The 25,986-nt window shown below is 41.9% G+C and overlaps 1 protein-coding gene across 7 annotated transcripts in view; it reads right to left on the bottom strand.

The window, feature by feature from the left end:
- The window catches only part of epb41l3a (erythrocyte membrane protein band 4.1-like 3a), a 76,905-nt gene extending 61,378 nt beyond the window's left edge, over positions 1-15,527 (bottom strand). For 6 of the 7 annotated variants that reach the window (XM_061712989.1, XM_061712992.1, XM_061712991.1 and 3 more), the window contains exons 1-3: positions 10,870-10,951; positions 1,146-1,236; positions 886-1,065 (exon numbers count right to left, since the gene is read on the bottom strand). In XM_061712989.1, coding sequence (XP_061568973.1) covers positions 886-1,065; positions 1,146-1,226 — 261 coding nt within the window. In that variant the 5' untranslated portion in view covers positions 1,227-1,236; positions 10,870-10,951. Of the gene's footprint in view, positions 1-885; positions 1,066-1,145; positions 1,237-10,869; positions 10,952-15,479 lie in introns of those variants that run through there. The other variant, XM_061712988.1, reaches the window with a different exon arrangement.
- Positions 15,528-25,986: the final 10,459 nt, after the last annotated feature.

Genomic DNA, 25,986 nt, shown 5'->3' on the forward strand with positions numbered 1-25,986 from the left:
GGAACACGGGGAGAACATGCAAACTCCACTCAGAAAGATCCTTTCACCAACCCCACCCAGGGTGTGGTGCTGAGGTCATAAGGGAACTAACTCAGCATCTTTTTTTTTTTTGAGAATCCCTTCCATTGCCAAAGCAAAATTGGTGTTGTAACTAGAATATGGTATATTATACTTGCTTAAGATATGTTTAGATATTTATTTAGTATATATTATCTGTTGAGAGGGATAGTTAAAATGATGTAATATATGTTATATATTTATTGGGTATGTAGCACATATATATTTATAGGGATATTTATGTAGTTTATATAGTGTGTATTTATATAGATGTATATAAAAGTTATATTTTCTAGATATTGATATATTTGTGTAATATTTATATTGTCTATATACTTATATGGATAATGATGTAATAATAGGCATGTTTACGTAGTATTTATATAGATTATATTTATATGGATATTGTGTAGATATAATAATAGCAATAATGTAAATCCATAGAGTTATAAAGGGGGAGGATCTAGGAAAAAGTGTAAACTTCTTCCTACTCCTTTTTTTAGAACATATGTGAATATGAAGATGTAAATGTTTATCTTTTTATTATTATTTTTACTTTCATTTTATATACATGTTCGAAATAAAAATTCAATTCATTCAATTCATTCATTCATTCAATATCAATATTGATATTGATATCGGAAATCGTATGGACTTGGGACCTAGTGTATCGTAATGGTATTGTATCGGGAGGTGAGTGATGATACCCAGCTCTACTTGTGATTTTAAAATTTTGGAGAAGCTGCAGTTTCAACCTTCCGCAGATGTGCCCTTACAGTTTTGATTTCAATCAACTCCCCCCACCCCCATCCGCGCCCCGTTCCTCACCTCTACGGTGCAGGTGAACTGCGACCCGTCCAGAAGGGTCACCCTGGCCTGCATGGTCCTGAAGCTCAGCGGGTTCCTGGCAGGAGAGCGGGCGATGCGGCTGCTGGAAGACAGTTGGCTGCTGGAGTCCTCGGCCAACGACCCTTGAGCTCGGCTCTGGCACGGCCCGCCTGCCCCTGCCTGGGGGCACAGGCAGCGGTGTCAGTGCTTGCAGCAGCAGTGGGACAGAGTGTTGATTTAGTGTGCAATTGTATTCTTGCCTGTTTAGGGGTGGAGTGGGCAGCAGCTTCAGGGAGAGACTCCGCCTCTGTGGGCTGGACTTCACCGGGCTCTTTCGTCATGGTAATTCACCTAGAATACATTTGATTACCGTTAAAACTGTTGTAAGAAAGTATGGGATCTCTATCAAATGGAGCAAATCACTTACTCATTAAGGCTCCAAAAATCCACCTGTATTAAGCGGTGGAGCCCTGTCATAGCTTTATTAATACAGTGAGGTCTATTACCCAGTGTTGCTCGGCCCACCTGCCTCATTCTTACTGTATTCCCTCTATACACAGATTTTATACACATGCCAATTTTTCCTAGAGTAAATATGGTGCCTGCTTTTCTATGCACACCGTTGTACCTTGGAGTGGACAATTATTATTATTGACTTTACTATTATTTTTTTTAATTTATGGGTTTGTTATTATATACGTATACTTTGGAGTGAATAATTATGTTGTTGTTTTCTCTTGTTTTATTTGCTTAATACTTAAGTATAATGTGTATGCATCTGAAAAAGGGAAAAAGAAAGAAGAAAATGTATGTGGTGTATTTTTGTTGAATACTAAATAAAAATTAAGTTCCAAAAAAAAAACAGTTGTTAGAGATGGAGGGAAACATGGCATTTACAGTCCAGCTCCCAGCAGAAAAGAGACACATGTGTTTGAGTTGAATTTACAGAAGAGCGCCAAACAGCTGCAAACAACTGCAAGTATCTGCAAACAGTTGCAGACATCTGCAATCATCCCAATATAATACATATCATTTTCTTTTTTTTTTAACTCTACTGTATTTTATTGTATTTACAGGACTGTCTCAGAAATATTAGAATATTGTGATAAAGTTCTTTATTTTCTGTAATGCAATTAAAAAAACAAAAAGGTCATACATTCTGGATTCATTACAAATCAACTGAAATATTGCAAGCCTTTTATTATTGTAATATTGCTGATTATGGTTTACAGCTTAAGATTAAGATTCCCAGAATATTCTAATTTTTTGAGATAGGATATATGAGTTTTCTTAAGCTGTAAGCCATGATCAGCAATATTAAAATAATAAAAGGCTCCTGTATACCGGACTTCTATAAATATAATAAAATACAATATAATTAATCTATCTATCTATCTATCTATCTATCTATCTACACTCAAAACCATGGTTTTCATCTGCCGACCCCATCCAGCTGTCAGGTGAATGGTTGTCATAGTAACGGAGGGCAGAGGGATTAGAGCTGAGAGTCAATCTGATGTAATCTGATTTCATTTCAGGCAGATGAAGATGATGAAGAACTTAATGGAGTGAAAGCTCAGAAGTTCTGCAGGAACTGGTTCAGGTCAGTGCTCAGCCTCGGACTGAAAATGAACCTCTAATCTTCTCAGCATTTGTGAGTGGGTCACGCTGAGGTCAAATCCAGACCTACAGAATCTAGATATGACACACCAAAAACCACATCCATATGGCCTGTTGTGGGTTCTGGTTCAGGAGAATGTCTGGCATTTCTTCATGTAAATAAACACACTTTCTCAATTAAAGCCTCTGGTATCTCCATCTCTCATAAAACCAGAACCTGAGTCACAGCCAAAATCTGACCCTGAGCCGGAAACTCAAAACTACACCAGAGCATAAACCTGAGATGGAACCAGAACCAGAACCTGAGGCAGACCCAGACCCTAAATCACAGCTAGATTGTAAACCAAAGGGTAATAAAGAACCAGAATGCAGAATCTCAGATACTTTTTGTCTTACGTATCAACCTTCACTTTTATCAGCAACTCATCAATACGACAAACTCTATTCAATGCTAAAATCCCTGATCAATAAGTGTGCAGTCTCTGTGAGCCTGAATCACTTCTGCTGCTTTCATGACATTAATACGGAAGAGTATTAGGGCCATGCAGGAGAACAAATATTTGAGAGGGGAAGATTTTTTTTTATTGTGCACTTCGAGAAAAAAGTCGAAATGTCGGGAAAAAAGTCAAAATGTTCGAGATTAATGTTGAAATACAATTTCAAGAATAAAGTCGAAATTTGGTGAATAAAGTGTAAATGTCTCCTCTGGTCCATCAAATCCAGTTAGAGCGACTGACAGCTCTGCAGCAGCAGCTGTAACTAACTAACTAACTAACTAACTAACTAACACCCTTGGAGTGGAACGTTAAGGGTACGTTTCTGAAGTTATAACTGCATATGTGTCATATGTGTTTCAAATCAATATCGTAAAGCCAATTCTTGTATTCATGAAATTTTGACTTTTTTCTCGACATCTCGACTTTACGGAGCCCCTAAAGGAACACAGATGTTTTTATTTTTTATAATGAGTTTTACGCGCGCACGTGAAACCTTTAAGTGAGCACGTAAAGTTGTTTACTTGCAAGCAAAGTGGTAATGTCCTTATAATGGAGTCCCAGGTTAAAATATAGCTCAGCTAAATCCTGTAATGTCATTTCCATTCATAAACAGAGCAGGAACAACTGGAGGGTCTCCAGTTCCAGCAATAGTACTTATAGTAGCATAATACTCCCATGTTGGTGGTTACTGCTGATCACTACTGGTTACTGCTGATCACTACTGGATACTGTTTGTTACTGTTGGTCACTACCAGTTACTGATGATCACTACTGGTTACTGCTGATCACTACTGGTTACTGTTGGTCACTACCAGTTACTGCTGTTTACTGTTGGGGGTTACTGCTGATCACTGTTGGTCACTACTGGTTACTGCTGGTCACTACTGGATACTGTTTGTTACTGTTGGTCACTACCAGTTACTGCTGATCACTACTGGTTACTGCTGGTCACTACTGGTTACTGCTTATCACTACTGGATACGGTTTGTTACTGTTGGTCACTACCAGTTACTGCTGTTTACTGTTGGTGGTTACTGCTGATCACTGTTGGTCACTACCAGTTACTGCTGTTTACTGTTGGTGGTTACTGCTGATCACTGTTGGTCACTACCAGTTACTGCTGTTTACTGTTGGTGGTTACTGCTGATCACTGTTGGTCACTACCAGTTACTGCTGTTTACTGTTGGTGGTTACTGCTGATCACTGGTGGTCACTACCAGTTACTGCTGACCACTACTGGGTACTAGTGGTTAATGCTGGTTACTGGTGGTCACTACTGGTTACTGCTGATCACTACTGCATACTGTTGGTAATGTTGGTCACTACACACATCAAGGCTGGCGTGCGCACTTTTCTGAGGTTTTGTCCGTTGGCGACACTCACTGGTGATGCAGTGAAGTCCAGAATATGAGGAAACGTGACGTCAACAATAAGTAACTGTTTGTTACTGTTGGTCACTACCAGTTACTGCTGTTTACTGTTGGTGGTTACTGCTGATCACTGTTGGTCACTACTGTTTACTGCTGATCACTACTGGTTACTGCTGGCCACTGTTGGTCCCTACTGGTTACTGCTGGCCACTGTTGGTCCCTACTGGTTACTGTGGTTTACTGTTGGTGGTTACTGCTGGTCACTACTGGTTACTGTTGTTTACTGTTGGTGGTTACTGCTGGTCACTACTGGTTACTGCTGGCCACTACTGGTTACTGCTTATCACTACTGGATACTGTTTGTTACTGCTGGTCACTACTGGTTAGTGTTGGTCCCTACTGGTTACTGTTGTTTACTGTTGGTGGTTACTGCTGATCACTACTGGTTACTGCTGGTCACTACTGGATACTGCTTATCACTACTGGATACTGTTTGTTACTGTTGGTCACTACCAGTTACTGCTGATCACTACTGGGTACTAGTGGTTAATGCTGGTCACTGGTGGTCACTGCTGTTTACTGCTGATCACTACTGGATATTGTTGGTTACTGTTCTTCACTACTGGTTACTACTGGATACTATTCGTCACTACTGGTTACTGTTGTTTACTGTTGTTGGTTACTGGTGGTCACTACTGGTTACTGCTGATCACTACTGGGTACTAGTGGTTAATGCTGGTTACTGGTGGTCACTACTGGTTACTGCTGATCACTACTGCATACTTGGTAATGTTGGTCACTACACACATCAAGTCTGGTGTATGCACTTTTTTGAGGTTTTGTCCGTTGATGACACTCACTGGTGATGCAGTGAAGTCCAGAATATGAGGAAACATGACGTCAACAATAACTTCACGACCACATGAAGGACACGACAGTCCCCACATCACCAGATAAATTACACAAGAGTGGAGCTGCAACAATCTCACAATCAACCACATGAACATATGAAGGCAGGAGCTCAACGATGGAACCTGTCAATCACAACGATGGAATCTGTCAATCACAACGATGGAATCTGTCAATCACAACGATGGAATCTGTCAATCCCAATGACAGCTTTGGCTCTGAGGAACCTGCTGATGCAGGATAAGTAGCGAGTCTTCAGGGACCACACTGACCTGCCGATCCAGGATCTGGATCATCAGCTGGTTTAGGTCACCAAGAGGATCCTTCTGGATCGCTTCCCCAGTTGCTGCCAGGTCGGACATCTCTCAGTCGCCATGACGACTGTATGGGACGACTACTCAAGATAAAAGCGAGATCCTAAAATATCCCATAACTGTGTCTGAACCGGTTCTCTAAAGTTCTTAGTTCTTAAAATAAAACTAACACGTCACTGAAAAGTTGGTTGGTACGAACTGATGTGACTCAGCAATATATGAATACATTTTTATTGAAGGTTTAGGCGACTTTCAGAGTCTGATATCGAGTTCACTGCAGAACTCCAGAAAGTGTTTCTCTGGGGATGGAGGCCGGGACCCAAACCGGTCTCTCCTTATTTCTCACGTTTGCAACCTCAATAATCACGTTGGAACAAGTTGTCTTTATTTCTGCAGTGGAGGAATCAGATCGTGATGAACCTGCAGCGTGGGAGTGAGAGGGGCAGGGTAACGGCCCGGTCAGGCGGGGGAGAGGTTTGTCCGTCAAGACTCCTCTCCCTGGCCCTGCCCCTTCTCAACCTTTCCCCGACCCTGCACCCCAACCTGGGACTTGATGATTGGGCCGGAGCTTCGGGAGCTGCGTGCTGGCCTGCGGTCCCCACCCCTGGTCATCCCGTTGCTGCTTCCTCCTGCCTGCTGTGCTGTTGCCGCCCCTGACCCACCAGTCTGGCCTTCGGCAGGAGGGTCCCCCCTTATGATCCAGGTCCTGCTCAAGGTTTCTTCCCTCCTAAAGGGGAGTTTTTCCTTGCCACTGTTTGGCTTAAGGTTTTTCTCCCACTAGGGGAGTTTTTACCTGCCATTGTTTATGTAATAATTGCTTGGGGGTTTATGTTCCGGGTCTCTGGAAAGCGTCTAGAGACAACTTTTGTTGTATTAGACACTATATAAATAAAATTGAATTGAATTGAATTCAAGGATTAAACATGAATTCATGCTGTTCACATCGTTCTACTTACAGTATGAGGGGTGATCGTGGACACGTATTCTGCCAGTTGTAAGACTCAAAACACACATACGTTGAGCTAAATCACATGGAACAAGGAGACGTTTTTCGTCTACCAACTTAAGTTCTGGTGTCGATTCTTAAATACAAACAAGAAAAAAAAAAGAGTGTAATGATGCACTAACGGTGAATATAAATAATTCCCAAACCTGTTCAAACATAATAAACCCACAACACAAACACAAAGCAAGGAACAACGATACCCATAATGCAATGCGGTCAACACAACTACAGCACGCTACTCTTGTTTTCTTTTACATTTTATATCGGAGGAAATGCCCCCAAATAAATTATTTTCCAGCCTCAACTTCTGACAGGAGCATATCAATGTTTAGTTCATTTTTTCACCTTTTTTTGCAAGTTATTTGTTAAGATGAGCGGTTTTTCGTGGATATTTATCCTCACCATTATATTCAAATTGATCTACTTGAGGGTCAGGGAGGAGAGTCTTGCTCCCGCATCTATTTTCAATTTCACGTTGGTTGTGATGTTCAAAGAAATGTTCGTGGATTTGGGCGTACGCAGTTTTGAACTTGTGAACTTGTCTTTTGCGTAAGCAAGATTTCCATGCATGGATTTACAATGAAATCCACGCAATCTTTGTACATATACATTATACAAATACTGTATGGAATGATATTTATTAATGACACTGTACTAGTTTATAAAAGCTAAAAAAAAAAATTGTAAAAAGGGTAGGCGTCATAAGCTTAGGCTTCAGTCTATTCAATTCAATTCAATTTTATTTATATAGCGTCTAATACAACAGATGTTGTCTCTAGACGCTTTCCAGAGATCCAGAACATGAACATAAACATGACCCCCGAGCAGTTATTACATAAACAATGGCAGGTAAAAAACTCCCCTAGTGGGAGAAAAGCCTTAAGCCAAACAGTGGCAAGAAAAACTCCCCTTTAGGAGGAAGAAACCTGGACCAGGATCATAAGGGGGGACCTCCTGCCGAAGGCCAGTCTATACCTTTTGGTCCTTGGTGATTAGCTAGAATTGTGTGTGTGTATATATATATATATATATATATATATATATATATATATATATATATATATATATATATATATATACACATAAATATGTGTGTGTGTATATACACATGAGGGCCCGGATCCCTACATTGAGACACAATTATCTCTTAGTAAGAACATGCTCCCTGTAAATGTAGTATTATTGCTATTTACAAAACAGGTGCATCTTTATTTCTAGTAACGTTAACTATGCGGCTCAGTCATGTTTACAGTTATTTTATATGCAGGTGGTAGAACACCAACTTCTTTAGTGTACAGTAACAGCAGAACACTGCAGTTCTGTTTCTTTGACACAGCTGATCATTTTAACAGTTTTAAACGTATCATCCACATATGAACATCAGGGGAAGAGTATTAGGGCCATGCAGGAGAAAAAATATTTGAGAGGGAAAGATTTTTTTATTGTGCACTTCGAGAAAAAAGTCAAAATGTCGAGATTAAAGGGGACCTATTATGGCATTTAATGTTTATTTTAAACAGGCCTTGAATGTCTGTGGTTCTGAGTGGGCGGGGCTATGATAATGAGGCTCTGTGCTGATTGGCTGCCTGAAAGACACCATACACCACTATGAAAAAATGGCGGAAGCTCCGACCGGCGCAATTAAGCCTGAATTACGGTTCTGCGTTAAATTTACGCGTACCCTACGCCGTAGGCTCTGCGTTGGTGTAACGTGGAACCATAAATCAGCCTTTACACCGTGTCCTAACTGCATGCGATGCGAGCGAGCGTCAGCGACAAAATCAATTCCATTGCTTTATTTTCTATTGGACTGTCCTAACTGGCCGCAGCGACGCAGTGTTTTGAGCTGAACATTTGTCGGATGCCCTGCTTCCATTTTCTTCCTGCCGCTCGCGTTGAAAGCCGGTTGAAAGCGCTGTAGGAAACGGTCCTGGATGAGGAACGGCTGATCCAGTTAGTTGAAATGAGAAGTTATCTCTATGATTCCTCCTCATTTCACTACAAAAACCTCAATAAAGTGGCAGCTGCTGGAGGGAGATGGACAGAGAGCGTCTGATGTCACGCAGTGCTACGCGATAGTTGGACGCTCATGCAGTTACACGGTTTTATAGTTGTGGCCGTGGTTTCACGCATTGGAGGCCAAACTCTGCTCCTGTCGTGACTCAGGACTTGAGCAGAATCTTATTGGCTCGTAGAAGTCACATCACACTGGACGGCTCATCCGGGCGGCTGTACAGACACTACAGAATTTGGTTGCTTTCCTCCTTCTCTGAGTTGGCAGGGTGAGGGGAGACACTTTATATATGTTAAAGCAACAAAACCCTGTTTTTCATAATAGGTCCCCTTTAATGTTGAAATACAATTTCAGGAATAAAGTAGAAATTTCGTGAATAGGGCTTGGTCGTCTTGACGTCATCACTTGGCGGAGCCGCCCTGTTGGAAGCTACCTGAGCTGCTCTTCGGACCACTGAGCACTGTTTACAGACGTGCTCCCTCTTCTTTTTATCTAGCCTACCGGTACTTGTAATCGTTACTTTCCGTTATTCTGTAACCATGGTAACCCGTTGCTGTGTTGTGGCTGCAGCAGCTCCACACGTAACAGATGTGGGGAAAAGCTCGCTAATGGTTTAACTTTTCACCGCTTTCCTGCTCGGAGGCAGAACCACGGAGGCCGAGTATCTGAGATAACAGAGTAAAAGAGTCATCGGCTCGGTTGGATCACGGCTGTAAGACGACCAAACATAACCGTCCACAGTAAACCACAAACAAACACTCACAGACCGGGTCGGATCAAAACACGGGTTTTATTCCCACTTCTCCAGCTAAACGCAGTCGCTGGCCAGCTCTCTGCGGTGCGATTAACCACAATCTTCAGATAAAACTAGTTTGTTGAGGAAAAGATATTAAGTCTATTTGTAGCTGCAGAGGAAAAAATAATCTCACGAGGAAAACAAGAATATTGCTCACGCCTCGGAGCCTCTTCAGCATCATATAGCAGTCAAAAAAAAAGAAAAGAGAAGTAAGAGTAATACAAAACATGTACTGTATGTTGTACTATTATACTAATTTATTGAAACACATGGCGAGTCAAACATTTACCAAAGCAACTGCCAAACACTCCTAAACAAACTAGCCTAAGACGTCGGTTGTGCAGAACTGCAGCAGTAAGTCCTCGTCGGAGCTCCTTTGATAGGGATTTCATATGGATCCAGACCGTTAATAATCATTATTTTCTCCATATACCGCTCCCTGGCTTCCTTGTTTAAGGTATCCCGGTAAATTCCAGTTGCTTTCCGGCATTTTAACATCTTTTTTTGCGTCCTGTCTGTTCACTTGGTGCTACCACACTGCTACTACACTGCGGTTTGTTTACACTTACGAGGCTGCCAACACGTCCAAGAATGCACCTTGGTGACCAAGCCCTATAAAGTCGAAATTTCGCCTTTTTTCTCAACATTTCAACTTTATTCACAAAATTTTGACTTTTTTCTCAACATTTCGTTTTTTTTCTTGAAATTGTACTTCAACATTAATCTCGACATTTCGACTTTTTTCTCAACATCTCGACTTTTTTCTTGAAATTGTACTTCAACATTAATCTCGACATTTCAAATTTTTTCTCGACATTTCGACTTTTTTCTCAAAGTGCATAATGAAAAAAAAATCTTCCTCCCCTAAAACATTATTTTTTATTTTTCTCCTGCCTGGCCCTAATACTCTTCTGTAGGGGCCAGATCAGTGCAGTCCATGATGGAGGTCTGCACACAGACATACAGGTATATTATGTCTATGGGTCTGCATTCTGCAGCTCTGAAGGTGATGAGGAGGCTCCTGCTCCTGCTCGGGTCACGTGGTGCTCAGGTCACGTGGTGCCCAGGTCAGACGCAGGCCGGGCCGGAAGCTGCGGCCGCGCCCCTGGGTGGGGGTGATGGAGAGGATGCTGCTCTTCCTCTCCTCCATCACCTGAACAGCTGACTCAGCATCATCGGGAACGGACGGGGATCACGCGCGCGCGCAGGCTTTCTACAGTACGTCCGCGCGCACGTGAGCCTGAGATGGTCCATCACACACATGCACGCGCCCGCGCGCGCGCGCAGGGACTCGGGACTGCAGTCGGGAGTGTCCTGTGTGTGCGGAGGACGCGCGCAAACACACGCGCTCAGAGCTGCAGGGATCAATGATGCTCTGATCAATAGTTCCGGTGTGATCAGCGAGCTGATCAGGGATCAGGTATCGATAACTCCATCAGGAGCAGATCTGCATCTTACCTGTCCTCGCGGAGGACGCTCAGTCTCCCAGTGTCCCAGTGTCCCGGTGCCGGTCGGTCGGTCGGCTCTCCTCCTCTTTTCCTTTCTAAAATGCGGGGCAGCGTTGGTGACGTCATGACGCACGCTGCGTCGGAGCTGTTGCATTTTCATAGATTTAAAGTAGTTGGTAAAAAAAAGAATATAGTAAAGGAGGGAGTATTTCCACTCCACTTACAAGTGTGAATATGAGATTTACCCCAAATAATCACCAGGTTGATCATGTTTGAAGGGGGTACTGGTCATTCTCCTTTCCGTTTTCATTTCAAACCAACTTGTAACTTTTTTTTCTTTTCTTTCAATTCTTTTATTTGTGTCAAAGGTTCATTATAAAACAAACATGGCAAATATACATTCCATACAAATATATTTGTAATCGAAACAAGGTTGATAAAGGGAACAGTAGATTGGACACTGTATGTAAACTTGAGAATAAAGTGTGTAGAGATTGAATGTCCCATGACAATTATACAGTATTATAATATGAAAATAAGGTACAAACAATAATAAATAAATTAAATACATGACATTTAAGTAAAATAACACAACAAGGTCCATCATACAAGGGGTAAGTAATGATATCAGTCTTCTAAACCAGTGGGAAAATATCTTAACACTTCATGCATATTTTAGGCTTTTGTTTCAGTTATTAGTTTTAAAGATTTTAAATATAATGCAAATTCATTTAAAAAAACAACACATTTGGGGGATGACATTAAATATCTATTTTTACAAATATAGAATGTGGCTATACAGCTATACATTACAACAGAGCTGATTTCCTTTGTTTTGTAAAAACATGCCAGATGTTACACAGGACTGTCTCAGAAAATTAGAATATTGTGATAAAGTTCTTTATTTTCTGTAATGCAATTCAAAAAACAAAAATGTTATACATTCTGGATTCATTACAAATCAACTGAAATATTGCAAGCCTTTTATTATTTTAATATTGCTGATTATGGTTTACAGTTTAAGATTAAGATTCCCAGAATATTCTAATTTTTTGAGATAGGATATTTGAGTTTTCTTAAGCTGTAAGCCATGATCAGCAATATTAAAATAATAAAAGGCTTGCAACATTTCAGTTGATTTGTAATGAATCCAGAATGTATGACATTTTTGCATTACAGAAAATAAAGGACTTTATCACAATATTCTAATTTTCTGAGACAGTCCTGTATTATCTCTAGAAATTGAAGTTGGGAAGGATAAAATCCTTCGCTTTATTTATTTACGCTTTATTTGTAATTGAAACGAGGTTGATAAAGGGAACAGTAGATTGGACACTGTATGTAAACTTGAGAATAAAGTGTGTAGAGATTGACAATTGTCATGTCCCATGACAATTATACAGTAATATAATATGAAAATAAGGTACAAACAATAATAAATAAAATAAATACATGACATTTAAGTAAAATAATACAACAAGGTCCATCATACAAGGGGTAAGTAATGATATCAGTCTTCTAAACCAGTGGGAAAATGTCTTAACACTTCATGCATATTTTGTGCTTTTGTTTCAGTTATTGCAAGTATAACTGAGCCCTAAGGGCTCAGTTATACTTGCAGTTCAGAGCGCGTACGCATCGATGACGTCACGCGTATCCTGCGTTCATTTGGCGCGTCGACGTGCACGTTCTCTTTAAAGGAGCATGAGGCTCCTTTTAAGAAATGAGACTCTCTAGCGTCACCCTTCACCACGACGGCCGTTGGGGGTACTGCAGCCAACAGTGAAGCCGGCACGGGAGAACGGGGAGAACGTGCATGCAGCGTCATGTGACGTCACATCCACAGGACAGCGCGGGAAATTCGGACTCCGAATTGCAGCACATTTTGCAGCACACAGCCTGTTCAAGGCAACGGAGAGATACACTAGAGGGATCATTCTTTTTGGTTTGGAACGCTTCATCTGACATTATTACTAGAAAACTTAAAACGTATACAATTTTTTTTCATAAATCCTGCCTCAATCCTGCCTCAAGCTCCTTTAAGCCTGATTTATGGTTCTGCGTTAAATCTACGCCGTAGGGCCTGCGTTGGTGTAACGCGGAACCATAAATCAACCTTTAGAGCTGTGCGATGTTCCAAGTTTTGATTTGGTTTTGGTTTTGATGATAATATTTGTTCATTCTGTGAAAATGACACAGAGACTACGGACCATATTTTTTTTTCGTGTGGTGTGGTGCTTATTACAAAACAAAGGAAATCAGCTCTGTTGTAATGTATAGCTGTTTAGCCACATTCTTTATTTGTAAAAATAGATATTTAAAGTCATCCCCCAAATGTGTTGTTTTTTAAAATGAATTTGCATTATATTTAAAATCTTTAAAACTATTAACTGAAACAAAAGCCCAAAATATGCATGAAGTGTTAAGATATTTTCCCACTGGTTTAGAAGACTGATATCATTACTTACCCCTTGTATGATGGACCTTGTTGTGTTATTTTACTTAAATGTCATGTATTTAATTTATTTATTATTATTTGTACCTTATTTTCATATTATAATACTGTATAATTGTCATGGGACATTCAATCTCTACACACTTTATTCTGAAGTTTACATACAGTGTCCAATCTACTGTTCCCTTTATCAACCTCGTTTCGATTACAAATGTATTTATATGGAATGTATATTTGCCATGTTTGTTTTATAATGAACCTTTGACACAAATAAAAGAATTGAAAGAAAAGAAAAAAAAGTTACAAGTTGGTTTGAAGTGAAAACGGAAAGGAGAATGACCAGTACCCCCACCAACTACCAACTACTTTAAATCTATGGAAAAAGATTGATAATATGAAAGGGGTTGCCAAGAAACTGTATCATCCATAACTCAGTCCTTGCTCTTTTGATTTTATTGTACCTTGCTGTCCCTGTGCTTTTGTCCCTGTTGCTGTAATTATTTCCTAATTTGATCCATTTTTCACCCTGCCTTGATCTGTACATTCTTTGTGCTAAATAAAGTAATAAAAAAAAAAAAGATCAGTACCCCCGAACCTCACACTCATCCAGAATCCCAAAAGCCGCCCCGTCTGTGTCAGTAATGTGCAGCTGAGTGATTATTCTGACAGATAAACTGGTCTGAGGGCGATGTTTCTGCCGCTCCATCTCTAATCCCCGTCTGTCATTAAACAACACGATTCAAAATGAATGTGTGTGTGTGTGTGTGTGTGTGTGTGTGTGTGTGTGTGTGTGTGTGTGTGTGTGTGTGTGTGTGTGTGTGTGTGTGTGTGTGTGTGTGTGTGTGTGCCTTCACCCTTCCTGGCGTGGTGATTTTCTTTAGCCCCTTTTTTTGTGAGTGAAACCATTTTTTAACTATTTGACTCGAACTTGAATTGAATTAGATGCATATTTTTGAATGTCATGAACACATGGAAAACAAATTATTATCCAGCAATTCACTTTAATACAAAATAACAAAATGAACTGAATAAAATAAGTATCTTTCTTAAACAGAAACCTGTCCTGCTTAACTTAAACTTGTATAAATTAATATAAAACAATTGAAAGAAAGAGCATCCATCCTGTAATAGTGCACATTTTTAGTGCAATAACAAAAGTGCAAACAGAAAGTCTGTAGAAAACGTGTAAACATATTTGTGCCTCAAAGGCCATGACTGTAGCTACAGTTGTAATAAAACAGAAAATAACTTATAAACTCAACAGCTCAATGCCATTGGTATTTTATGACTATTTTTTGACTCTCACAGTAATACAAAGTGCGTCCCTTTTCAGCTCCATACAGGACGAACTTTAGTTTATAAATACAGGACGATTCCGTTTTTCAAGGGACGGTTGGCGACCCTAAGTGTGTGTGTGGGAATGGCAGAGAGGAGGGAAGTGAGGGAGGGGGGGCTGCCTAACTAGATACATGCCTCTCTGTTATTGATCATATCATTTACAGCTGTTACAGAAAATGTTGACTGAAAATACCCTCCCCCATTCACGTTCCACGGACCCCTGAAATTTCTCATTTCAATGACGGAGAGAGTGACGTCTACTTTAATTGTATGAGTGCCTCACGTTGACGCCCTCATTTACATGAAGTTGAGCAAAGCTCAGCTATAAAAGCCCCAGACCCAGTAAAAACATGGACTGTTGAAGCCATTGCTAATGCTGCCAAGACTATCAGATATCGACTACAAGATTATCAGATATCGACTACAAGACTAGCAGATATCGACCACAAGATTATCAGATATCGACTACAAGATTATCAGATATCGACCACAAGATTATCAGATATCGACCACAAGATTATCAGATATCGACCACAAGATTATCAGATATCGACCACAAGATTATCAGATATCGACCACAAGATTATCAGATATCGACCACAAGATTATCAGATATCGACCACAAGATTATCAGATATCGACTACAAGACTAGCAGATATCGACTACAACGGTTTGAAAAAAGTTGGAGTTCACAGCCATAACATCTTTTCTAAAACCTCAAATTGTCTGATCAAAACAAAACCATGAAGTACAAATATTGAAGCCGCTTTTTTTAGAGCGTGTGTGTAGGTGTGTGTGTGTGTGTGTGTGTGTGTGTGTTACTCACCAGAGCAAACAGGGAGGATCCATGCAAAGAGAAATGAGAAAGTATCCGTTACTGACCTGAGAAGGAAAGCTTGGACACAACAATCAGCCAGTGAGGAAAGGTTTCTGGCCAAGCAGCTGTTACTGAGCTAATATTTCACAGCCAGGCAGTGGTTCATTCATAAAACCACAACATCAAATGTCCGTTTCCTACTATTTTCTGTTAGATCTTTAACTCACCGTTGGATCCGGACCCTAGTGGTCGGTAAGGCAAGGCAAGGTGCTTCACAGAGACATTAAAACGTTACATAGCAGAAAATAAAAAGCCAGATTTAAAATTCAAACAAAAAGGAAAAAAGAACAAAGTGCAATAGATAAAATCAGTAGTTAAAATATGATCAAGTTTCTAAACTCAAGTTTAAAATACCTGTTCAGGAACTTGCGTGAGTTTTGGACAAAGTCGTGGGGGCTGCGTGAACTTAGAATGACCTTTGAAACATAACGTGATATCTTAAAAACTAAAGCAGCACCAACGAAAATGTCTTTCTGCACAAACCAGCACTAACTCAGCACAAACGATTGAGAATATTTTCAGTGAGTTTTGCGTGGGGTGGGGGCCCAGCTTCACACACATGGAGGTGCTACGCGGACCAAGGCCGTATTAGAGCAAATACGTTGTTGTTGCTTCAGATTTCGGGCCAAATGCAAACACAGCGATGTAACTGATGTTTGCAGCGACGTAAAGACGTGGCTCCCCTTAGCATCCGAGCTGTGGAAAAACAAACCGGTTCTCAGCTGGTTCCCAAATTGAACGAGTTGTGAATCCAGAGGTGTATAATCCAGGTGCCATAAAGTAAAAATCCAGTCCAGAAGTTGTTCCAACCGGTCACTAAACCAGCTTGTAACAGGGCGAGAGCTACGGGGGCCCGACCGACAGGATAGAGAGGACACGGAGTTTCAGTGCAAGAACATTTTATTTGCAATCACCGCCACACGTGCACAAGCAGCCCCCTCTCCCGGAGCAGCCCTGCCTTATCAAGGCCGGCAGGGTGGAGAGGTTGATGGGACACAGCTGTGACCCATCACCTGAGTGATTGCTGCTCCTCCACCCTGCCACACAGCTCCTCTGCAGGTAGATGGTCGTTAGTGAAAACACCTGTTTTAAATGTACTGGCTGATCCACAGGTACATGTTTTAATGAGCAAATATCAGCTTAATGTAAAGAAAATTATTTGACTAATGGTGCTTTGAGACTGACCCCATTTCAAAATTGTTCTTGATTTAAGATTGATTCAAAACTATTTTTGATTTAGTAAAAAAACAACAACATTAAAGCACATTCCAGAGGTGTATAATCCAGGTGCCATAAAGTAAAAACCCTGCCATGTTTCTGGATCAGCCTGTACATTTAGAACAGGGGTTTTCACTAAAGACCTACCATCTACCTGCAGAGGAGCTGGTTTAGTGATGGTTGGAACAACGGCTGGACTGGATTTTTACTTTATGGCACCTGGATTATAAACCTCCGTGTGAACCAGAACCAGCTCTGGAACCGGTTTGGTGGAAAAGGGGGTATGAGTGGGTACTGCTCAGGGCCCTGACAGCAAACAACAGCTAAGGCTCTGGGCTCTTGGTTCAAGTACAGGTTTATAGGACTTCATATTATCATAACAAAACCTTACAAAACCTGAATAAACCACTCCTGAAAATGACAATGACGCAGTTTGTTAGAAGGTACACACCCCATGAGATGGTAGAAAAAACAAATAAAGGATATTTTTACTGGAAACACATCCTTTACATTTACAAAAGTACATTTATTCAAATACTTCACGTGGGTTTCCACTTGCTTCTTTTGGAATAAAAATAGTTTGCTGCTGACGTTCCAGGTAAATTGATATACAGGACTGTCTCAGGAAATTAGAATATTGTGATAAAGTTCTTTATTTTCTGTAATGCAATTAAAAAAACTAAAATGTCATACATTCTGGATTCATTACAAATCAACTGAAATATTGCAAGCCTTTTATTATTTTAATATTGCTGATCATGGCTTACAGTTTAAGATTAAGATTCCCAGAATATTCTAATTTTTTGAGATAGGATATTTGAGTTTTCTTAAACTGTAAGCCATGATCAGCAATATTAAAATAATAAAAGGCTTGCAATATTTCAGTTGATTTGTAATGAATCCAGAATGTATGACATTTTTGTTTTTGTAATTGCATTACAGAAAATAACAGTATTCTAATTTTCTGAGACAGTCCTGTAAGGCAGAAAACACTTCTGAGCTGCTGAAGTCATCACCATAACCACTAGAGTCAGAACCGTTACCATGGTTGGAGACCAGTCGTGTGTGTGTGTGTGTGTGTGTGTGTGTTTGGAGTGGGGGGGGGGGGGGGGGGGGGGAGATTTTAGGCCACAAACACACACACACACACACAAACACATACATGTACAAACAGTTTGGTTGATGAGAGTGATGTTAGCAGGTCAGACCAGAAGGATGGGATTGAGACACATGGAGGATTCATCATCCAGCAGATGTAGACATGTGATTTACCTGTGCAGGTGTTCAGACGCCTCACTGATGATGATGATAGTGATGATGATGATGAAGATGGTGATGGTGAAAGTGCTCCCGTGCAGTCCTCTTTTCCTCCTCTGTCTCTGTCTGTTGTTCTGATGGATTATTGTTTTTTCCTCGGTCACATCAGGCTCCACCCACACAGATTAAACCTCCACCCCCACTCCAAACAGCTGTCAGTCAGAGGCCGCTGGACAGATCCCTGCAGGGGATTGTGGGATTTGTAGTTGGAGGAGGGGCAGGCTGACCAAGTTTTGTGAAAAACTCAAGATTTTGAGTTCCGTGAGACTGTGCAGGGAGGGGGCCACTGATAAAAACGGACTTTGTTTTAAAATATTTTAAAAGACTAAAAAGACTATTAAAATCCTATAAAAACAGCTGCAGAAATACTGCAGGAATGACATAGCAGCAGTTAAATGCAGCCTTCTGTAAGCTTTAAATATCCACTGGGCTTACATCAAATACATCAAAACACAACAATAAAAAACACTTTTCTAAACTTATCAATATGACTCTGTCCTTCACAGGATAAGTACAATGGATCACTGCAAAAACTCACAATCTTAACAAGAATATTTGTCTTATTTCTAGTTAAAATGTCTCATTTTAGTAAAAAAAATCTCATTACACTTAAAACAAGACTCATCACTGGAAAAAACAACAATTTTCACCTGTTTCAAGTAGATTTTCACTTGAAATAAGTAGAAAAATCTGCCAGTGGAACAAGATTTCTTTGCTTGTAATAAGAAGATAAATCTTGTCCCACTGGCAGATTTTTCTACTTATTTCAAGTGAAAATTTACTTGAAACAGGTGAAAATTGTCAAATAAGTTATTATTCTGGTGTTATTTTTCTGGTGATGACTCTAAATGTTGAAATAGCAGTAAAACCACATTCATTGATGAAATGACATAAGGGATGGAAAGGAGGGATGGCAGTTTTACAGGGGGGATGATTTGGACCGTTTTTATTTCAGGGGGGATGCCATCCCCCTCATCCCCCCTCAACTCCAGTACTGTGTACGAGTCACCAATGATGACAGTGGAGGGTGAGAAGAGTGGTCGTGGGCCTCCATGGTTGGAGAGAGCGGGTTCCGACGTGTGTGTCAGAGGCGGGCGTCGTGGCTTCCCAGCAGCATCCGCGCCGCAGGACGGAAACTCTGCTTGTCCCGGGTGGCGCGGACTGCCGGAGCGGGGAGCGTTCTCCGCTCTGTGCGGGGGATCTTGAGCCCGGTCGGGTATAGACCGCCAGAGCACCTCAGCACCACCGCCTTCAGAAGCCTCTGACGTGAAGCAGAGGTCGTAGTCTGGGATGGAAGCTGCTGGTCCAAGGCCGCAGTGGAGCGGCCCGCCGAGACACCGGGGACATCGATCCGGCGGGGTGGAGAGCCGCAGCCGCCTCAGTGTCCGACAGCGGAGTAGTAGCTGCGGACCTGCCACTGGCCGCTAGCATGGAGGAGGCCACAGTAGCCTCACCAGCTGGGTTTTGGCCCAGCCTTGAAGCGGTTGGAGAGCGTGAGGGGTGGTGGGACAGCTCAGACTCCGAGTGAGGTCCTCGTACGGGCCCGGACCACCACCTCAGACCTTGATTGGGAGTGAGAGGGGCAGGGTAACGGCCGGGTCAGGCGGGGGACAGATTTGTCCGTCAAGACTCCTCTCCCTAGCCCTGCCCCTTCTCAACCTTTCCCGGTCATCCCGCTGCTGCTTCCACCTGCCTGCGGTCCCCCCTCCCCTCTGGTCATCCAGTTGCTGCTTCCACCTGCCTGCTGTGTGCTGCTGACGTCCCCGACCCCCAGTCTGGCCCTCGGCAGGAGGGTCCCCCCTTATGATCCAGGTCCTGGTCCAGGTTTCTTCCTCCTAAAGGGGAGTTTTTCTTGCCACTGTTTGGCTTAAGGTTTTTCTCCCACTAGGGGAGTTTTTACCTGCCATTGTTTATGTAATAATTGCTCGGGGGTTTATGTTCATGTTCTGGATCTCTGGAAAGCGTCTGGAGACAACTTTTGTTGTATTAGACGCTATATAAATAAAATTGAATTGAATTGAATTGAATACCTTAAAAAAATAAAAAAATAAAAATTGTAGATCTAGTTGAGCTAAGGACTTCTCTTATAATGTATAAGGCACACAACAACCTACTTCCTTACTGCATTCAGGAAATGTTTTCACCAGAGAAAGTCGGTATGAACTCAGGGGAACTTGTATGTTTAAAAAAATAAAGGTAAGGACAAACTTTAGAGCTCAAAATGTGTAGTTCTATCTGCAATTTCAAAAAAATGTTTAAACTTAGGGCAATTGATAAATATAAACTATGACCAAGAGCAGCTTCTCCTGTAAATCCTCTATATCACATGCTTTTGTTTTAATTGATCTCTGTAATACTTTTTATTTTGATTTGTTGTGATGTGATGTATTGTAAAAAATGGTAGGCATTATATAAGCTACGGGTTCAGTCTACACCTTTTTTGGTTCATTTATTTATATATCCAGCTTTACTGTGGTGCGTAGTTGAGCAGGAGGACGGCCGCGGTCCAGAAGGATCCCAAGGCGCCGTGTCCTGGAGGGCTGCAGAGAGGGAGGAGATCTGCAGCGCCTGCTCATGGGCCACATCCAGGCACTGGGTCAGCAGAGCCTCTTTGCTCTTCAGTTTATCGGAGAGCCGGCGATTTTCCCTTCAACAGGTCAGTAATTGTTTTATTTGCTTTCCTGAGCAGTGGGTAAGCTCCATGAAAGTCAGTTACAGGGGGCATGGAGGTAGCCATCTAGCTTTTAGCAGAGTTCAACAAAAAGAGAGACCAAGAGACCAGGAAGTGAGACCAACAGGTGAGAGCAGTGCTACTATTTGTTATTTGGCTGTTGAGACTGAATGCATCATGGAACAACACATGTTGACCAACAGACTAGAGACTGTTTAGGATATTTCATCACTGTACAGCAGCCCCCTGAGATCTCACCAGCACTGGAACTCATAGTTCTCTTCAACAGTGGAAGCATGGCTGCAACGCTGAAATCTCTGGTAAAAAGTGTAAGGTGGTGAGACAAAGTAAGACGCAGACAGTCAGACTCAGACACAGATGAACTGAAAAAGAATGTGCTTTATTCAAGTTTGGTGATCAACGTGTTAACATTATCTGGTTTGTGCAGTTTTAATAAAGCATTCACTTTCCTGTGGAAGACATCCTGAAGCTACCGAACTGTTCAACATTCATGTCGGAGCAATTTCATTCATGCCGATGGGAGCACATTCCAGAAAGCCGAAACTTTATTCCGGCCGTGCAAGACCTGCTTTGTTTGTTGTCTATTCCTCTGGTTTTTAAGTTTAGATGTCAGTTGATTTTAGTCTTCTGTGTGGACAGAAACACCATGAACCATACACTCACCGGCCACTTTATTAGGAACATTCTACTAGTACCGGGTTGGACCCCCTTTTGCCTTCAGAACTGCCGTAATCTTTTGTGGCATAGATTCAACAAGGTACTGGAAACATTCCTCAGAGAGTTTGGTCCATATTTACATGACAGCATCACGCAGTTGCTGCACATTTGTCGGCTGCACATCCATGATGCTAATCTCCCGTCCCACCACATCTCAAAGGTGCTCTATTGGACGGATATCTTGTGACGGTGGAGGCCATTTGAGGACAGTAAACTCATTGTCATGTTCAACAAACCAGTCTGAGATGATTCTTTATGACACGGCGCGTTATCCTGCTGGACGTAGCATCAGAAAATGGTACACCGTGGTCATAAAGGGAGGGACATGGTCAGCAACAATAATCAGGTTGGCTGTGAAGTTGGCATGATGCTAAATTGGTATTGATGGGCCCAAAATGTGCCAGGAAAATATCCCCCCACACCATGACACCACCACCACCAGCCTGAACCGTTGGTACAAGGCAGGATGGATCCAAACTTTCATGTCGTTGACGCCAAATTCTGACCCTAACATCCGAATATCCCAGCAGAAATCGAGACTCAGACCAGGCAACGTTTTTCCTTCTTCTGTTGTCCAGTTTTGTTGAGCCTGTGCGAATTGTAGCCTCAGTTTCCTGTTCTTAGACAGGAGTGGTACCCAGTGTGGTTCTGCTGCTGTAGCCCATCCACCTCAACGTTCCAGTGTTGTGCATTCAGAGATGCTCTTCGGCATACCTCGGTTGTAACGAGTGGTTATTTGAGTTACTGTTGCCTTTCTATCTACAACCAGTCTGGCCATTCTCTTCTGACCTCTGGCATCCACAAGGCATTTGCGCCCACAGAACTGCTGCTTACTGGATATTTTCTCTTTTTCCGACCATTCTCTGTAAACCCTAGAGATGGTTGTGTGTGAAGATCGGCAGATTCTGAAATAGACCAGCCAGTCTGTTACCAACAACCATGCCACGTTCAAGGTCACTTAAATCACCTTTCTTCCCCATTCTGATGCTGGTTTGAACTGCAGCAGGTCGTATTGACCACGTCTACATGCCTACATGCATTGAGTTGCTGCCATGTGATTGGCTGATTAGAAATTTACATTAAGGAGCAGTTGGCCAGGTGTACTTAATAACGTGGCAGGTGAGTGTAGACCTGCTGCTGGGAATGGTTTCATTGGGAGTTATTCTTTATAACAATGACCAGCTCGTAGAGCCATGTTCATGTCCTACAGGCTCACAAGGTTTTCCACACAGCTACGGACAAAACTTGTACATGCATGTAAAAACATAATACCTGATGTAGATCTGCTGCTGTGCTTGTAATAATTCCCTAGCACGGTTTTAGCCGAGCTTTAGCTGTCAGACAGATGTCCTGTATGCAGAGTTGACAGGTGTCCAGGTCCATCATCCTCCACCACCATGGTTGACAGTGGGTTTGAGGTGTCTCTGCTGGTTTTCTCCATGGTTCTGTACATGACCAAACCTCTCCACTTTGGTCTCATGTGTCAGAGGACATTGTTCCAGACGTCTCCTGGTCTTTTCAGATGCAGGTTTGTGGACCTCAGTCCTGCTTCCATGTTCTTGTTAGACAGAAGAGGTTTTCTACTGGAAACTGTTCCAAACAAACTGTCCTGGTTCTGTCTTCTTCTACTTGTGCTGTCATGAAGTTTGACATATAAGTATCCAATACACACGTCTTGAGTATAACATGCTCTGATCTTGGGGGAAAACTGAGAAGATTCTGACTGTATGACGTACTCCACATTGTTTGGAAATGTTTTTTTTTTCTTATTTACTTTTTTCAGATTGGTGAGCAGCAACAGCTTCTCTTCTAAGACCACTACTGTTGTCTTTCCCTCTTTGCATTGTAATAACAAACACCTGAATTGTCCTGATCAGCAAACTGCCAAACATCTGCTTTTGTAGAGGTCTGAACACCTGGAGGTATGGTGATCAGCTCTTCAATGGTAATGATTAGCAGGACCTGGCTGCTTCTTTACTCTCTTGAATACTATTGAAGCAGTAGGGCAATACTAAAGTTAAGAAGGTTATATTGTTGTTCATCTGAGGTGTTATTTACCTCAAAACAAGACCCCCCTCCCCTCTTATCATATTTATGTTCTGTCTGAAAATGATAACCTTCACCACCTGATCCTGTAACTTCTCAGCTGGAATTAAACATTTTGGTGTCATCAAGGATGCGAATTCCACTGGCTTTTTCACTCTGCTGAATATGAGCCAATCACACTGTCATGGTCTCAGGTCAGCAGGAAATTAAAATCAATCACATCAATCACCTCTGTCAAACATCCTTCTTCCACCTCAAAAACATCGCCAAACTCCGCCCCATCCTGTCCCCGAAAGATGCCGAAAAACTGGTCCACGCCTTCGTCTCCTCCAGGCTCGATTACTGCAACGCACTTCTCATCGGGATCCCAAGCAAGAGCCTTAAAAAGCTCCAATACATCCAGAACAGTGCTGCTAGGATCCTGATGAGAGTGCGCAAATATGACAACATCACTCCCATCCTCCACTCCCTGCACTGGCTCCCCATCTCCTCCCGGACTGAATACAAGATCTCCCTACTCACCTACCAATCACCACGGCAACGCTCCCCCTTACCTCAAGGAGCTGATTCATCCTCAGCCCCCCACCTGCACCCGTTCAACAAACAAGAACAACCTCCTCAAACCCATCAAAACTAAACTGGTCACAATGGGAGACCGGGCCTTCTGCTCCGTTGCCCCTAAACTGTGGAATGCCCTCCCCGCCCACCTGAGAGAACCACAGACAATTGACTCTTTTAAGAGAGGGCTTAAAACCCACCTTTTTAACAAAGCATATCAATGATTTCTTTTTTTTTTTTTTTTTTCCTCTTGTAGCACTTTGAGATTCTCCGAATGGAAAGTGCGTTCTAACCATCGGTTAGATTGGTTAGGATCATATACATACACGCATACACACACATAGACATACACACTGGCTTGTTCACCTGCATGTTTGCTCTGTAGTTTTTGGGGTTGGATAGATATGATTTAAACCAATGTAGAGCTGTCCCTTTAATCCCAACAACATGCTCTAACCTGTGCAGTAAAATGCTGATCTACAGTGTGAAAAGCAGCACTGAGGTCCAGTAGAACCAGTATGGACACTAATCCCTTATCTGAGGTCCAGTAGAACCAATATGGACACTAATCCCTTATCTGAGGTCCAGTAGAACCAGTATGGACACTAATCCCTTATCTGAGGTTCAGTAGAACCAGTATGGACACTAATCCCTTATCTGAGGTTCAGTAGAACCAGTATGGACACTAATCCCTTATCTGAGGTCCAGTAGAACCAGTATGGACACTAATCCCTTATCTGAGGCCATAAGAATTTGTGACTCAAACCAGCGCTGTCTCTGTGCTATGATGCTTTATGAATCCTGACTGAAAAACTTCAAATAGATCATTTCTATACAAATGGTCACATAAAATGGAAGGTTGGAAATTTGTCTATATTTAGGCACAAATGTCTGGGTTAAGAGAAGGTTTTTCAAGTACAGGTTTAATTACTGCAACTTTGAAAACCTGTGGTACACATCCTAAGTTTAGGGATAAGTTTACCTGGTCCAGTATTGTCATGCCCATAAGAGAAAGAACATGTTTGAATAGTGGAGTCGGGATGGGGTCTAACATAGATTTACAGTAGGTTGATTTAGCTCTATTAACGAGTGAGGTCAGCTCAGGGAGGTCTATAGGATCAAAACAGTCTAGAGATAAGTCAGAGCCTAGGGAAGTCGCTAAAGCTGAAGAAACGCCCACAACCGGCTGGTTGATTTCTTCTCTAATTCTGATGATTTTACTGTTAAAGAAGCTCATAAAGTTCTCACTACTGAGAGCTGCAGGAATGCACGGCTCCACAGAGTTGTGACTCTTTGTCAGCCTGGCTACAGTGCTGAACAGAAAACTTGGGTTACTTTTGTTATCCTCTATTAACAATTAATAATAAACTGTTCTAGCTTTGGGAATGTCTTTTTTATATACTATTAGACCAGGGGTAGGCAATTCCGGTCCTCGAGGGCCGGTGTCCTAGATGTTACCCTGCTTCAGCACACCGTGATAAAAGTACCTGTGTCATTAACAGAATTGTGCAGCCCTGGATGACAAGCTGATGACGATGATTAATTAGAATCAGGTGTGTTAAAGCAGGGAAACATCTAAAACATGCAGGACACCGGCCCTCGAGGACCGGAATTGCCTACCCCTGTATTAGACTATCTTTCCATTCACGATAAGAGTTTGTAGACTTACAAGTGTACCAATTCCTTTCCACTTACGCACTTTTTGTTTCATGAATATAAGACGTGTGCTCACGGTTGATCGATACCAGCAACAGGACATTGATCATTGCTGGAAGACTCCCTGTTGCTACAGTCCTTCATCATCATCAGTGTGGATCAAGAAGTCACATGACTTCCTCCATACATACATCATTGAGTTATATGACATCTGTGCTTTCGAAGTCTGCCATGATTGCCCATTTCACATTG

This window comes from Cololabis saira, chromosome 22, assembly GCF_033807715.1.
Source record: "Cololabis saira isolate AMF1-May2022 chromosome 22, fColSai1.1, whole genome shotgun sequence".
NCBI classification, from domain to species: domain Eukaryota; kingdom Metazoa; phylum Chordata; class Actinopteri; order Beloniformes; family Belonidae; genus Cololabis; species Cololabis saira.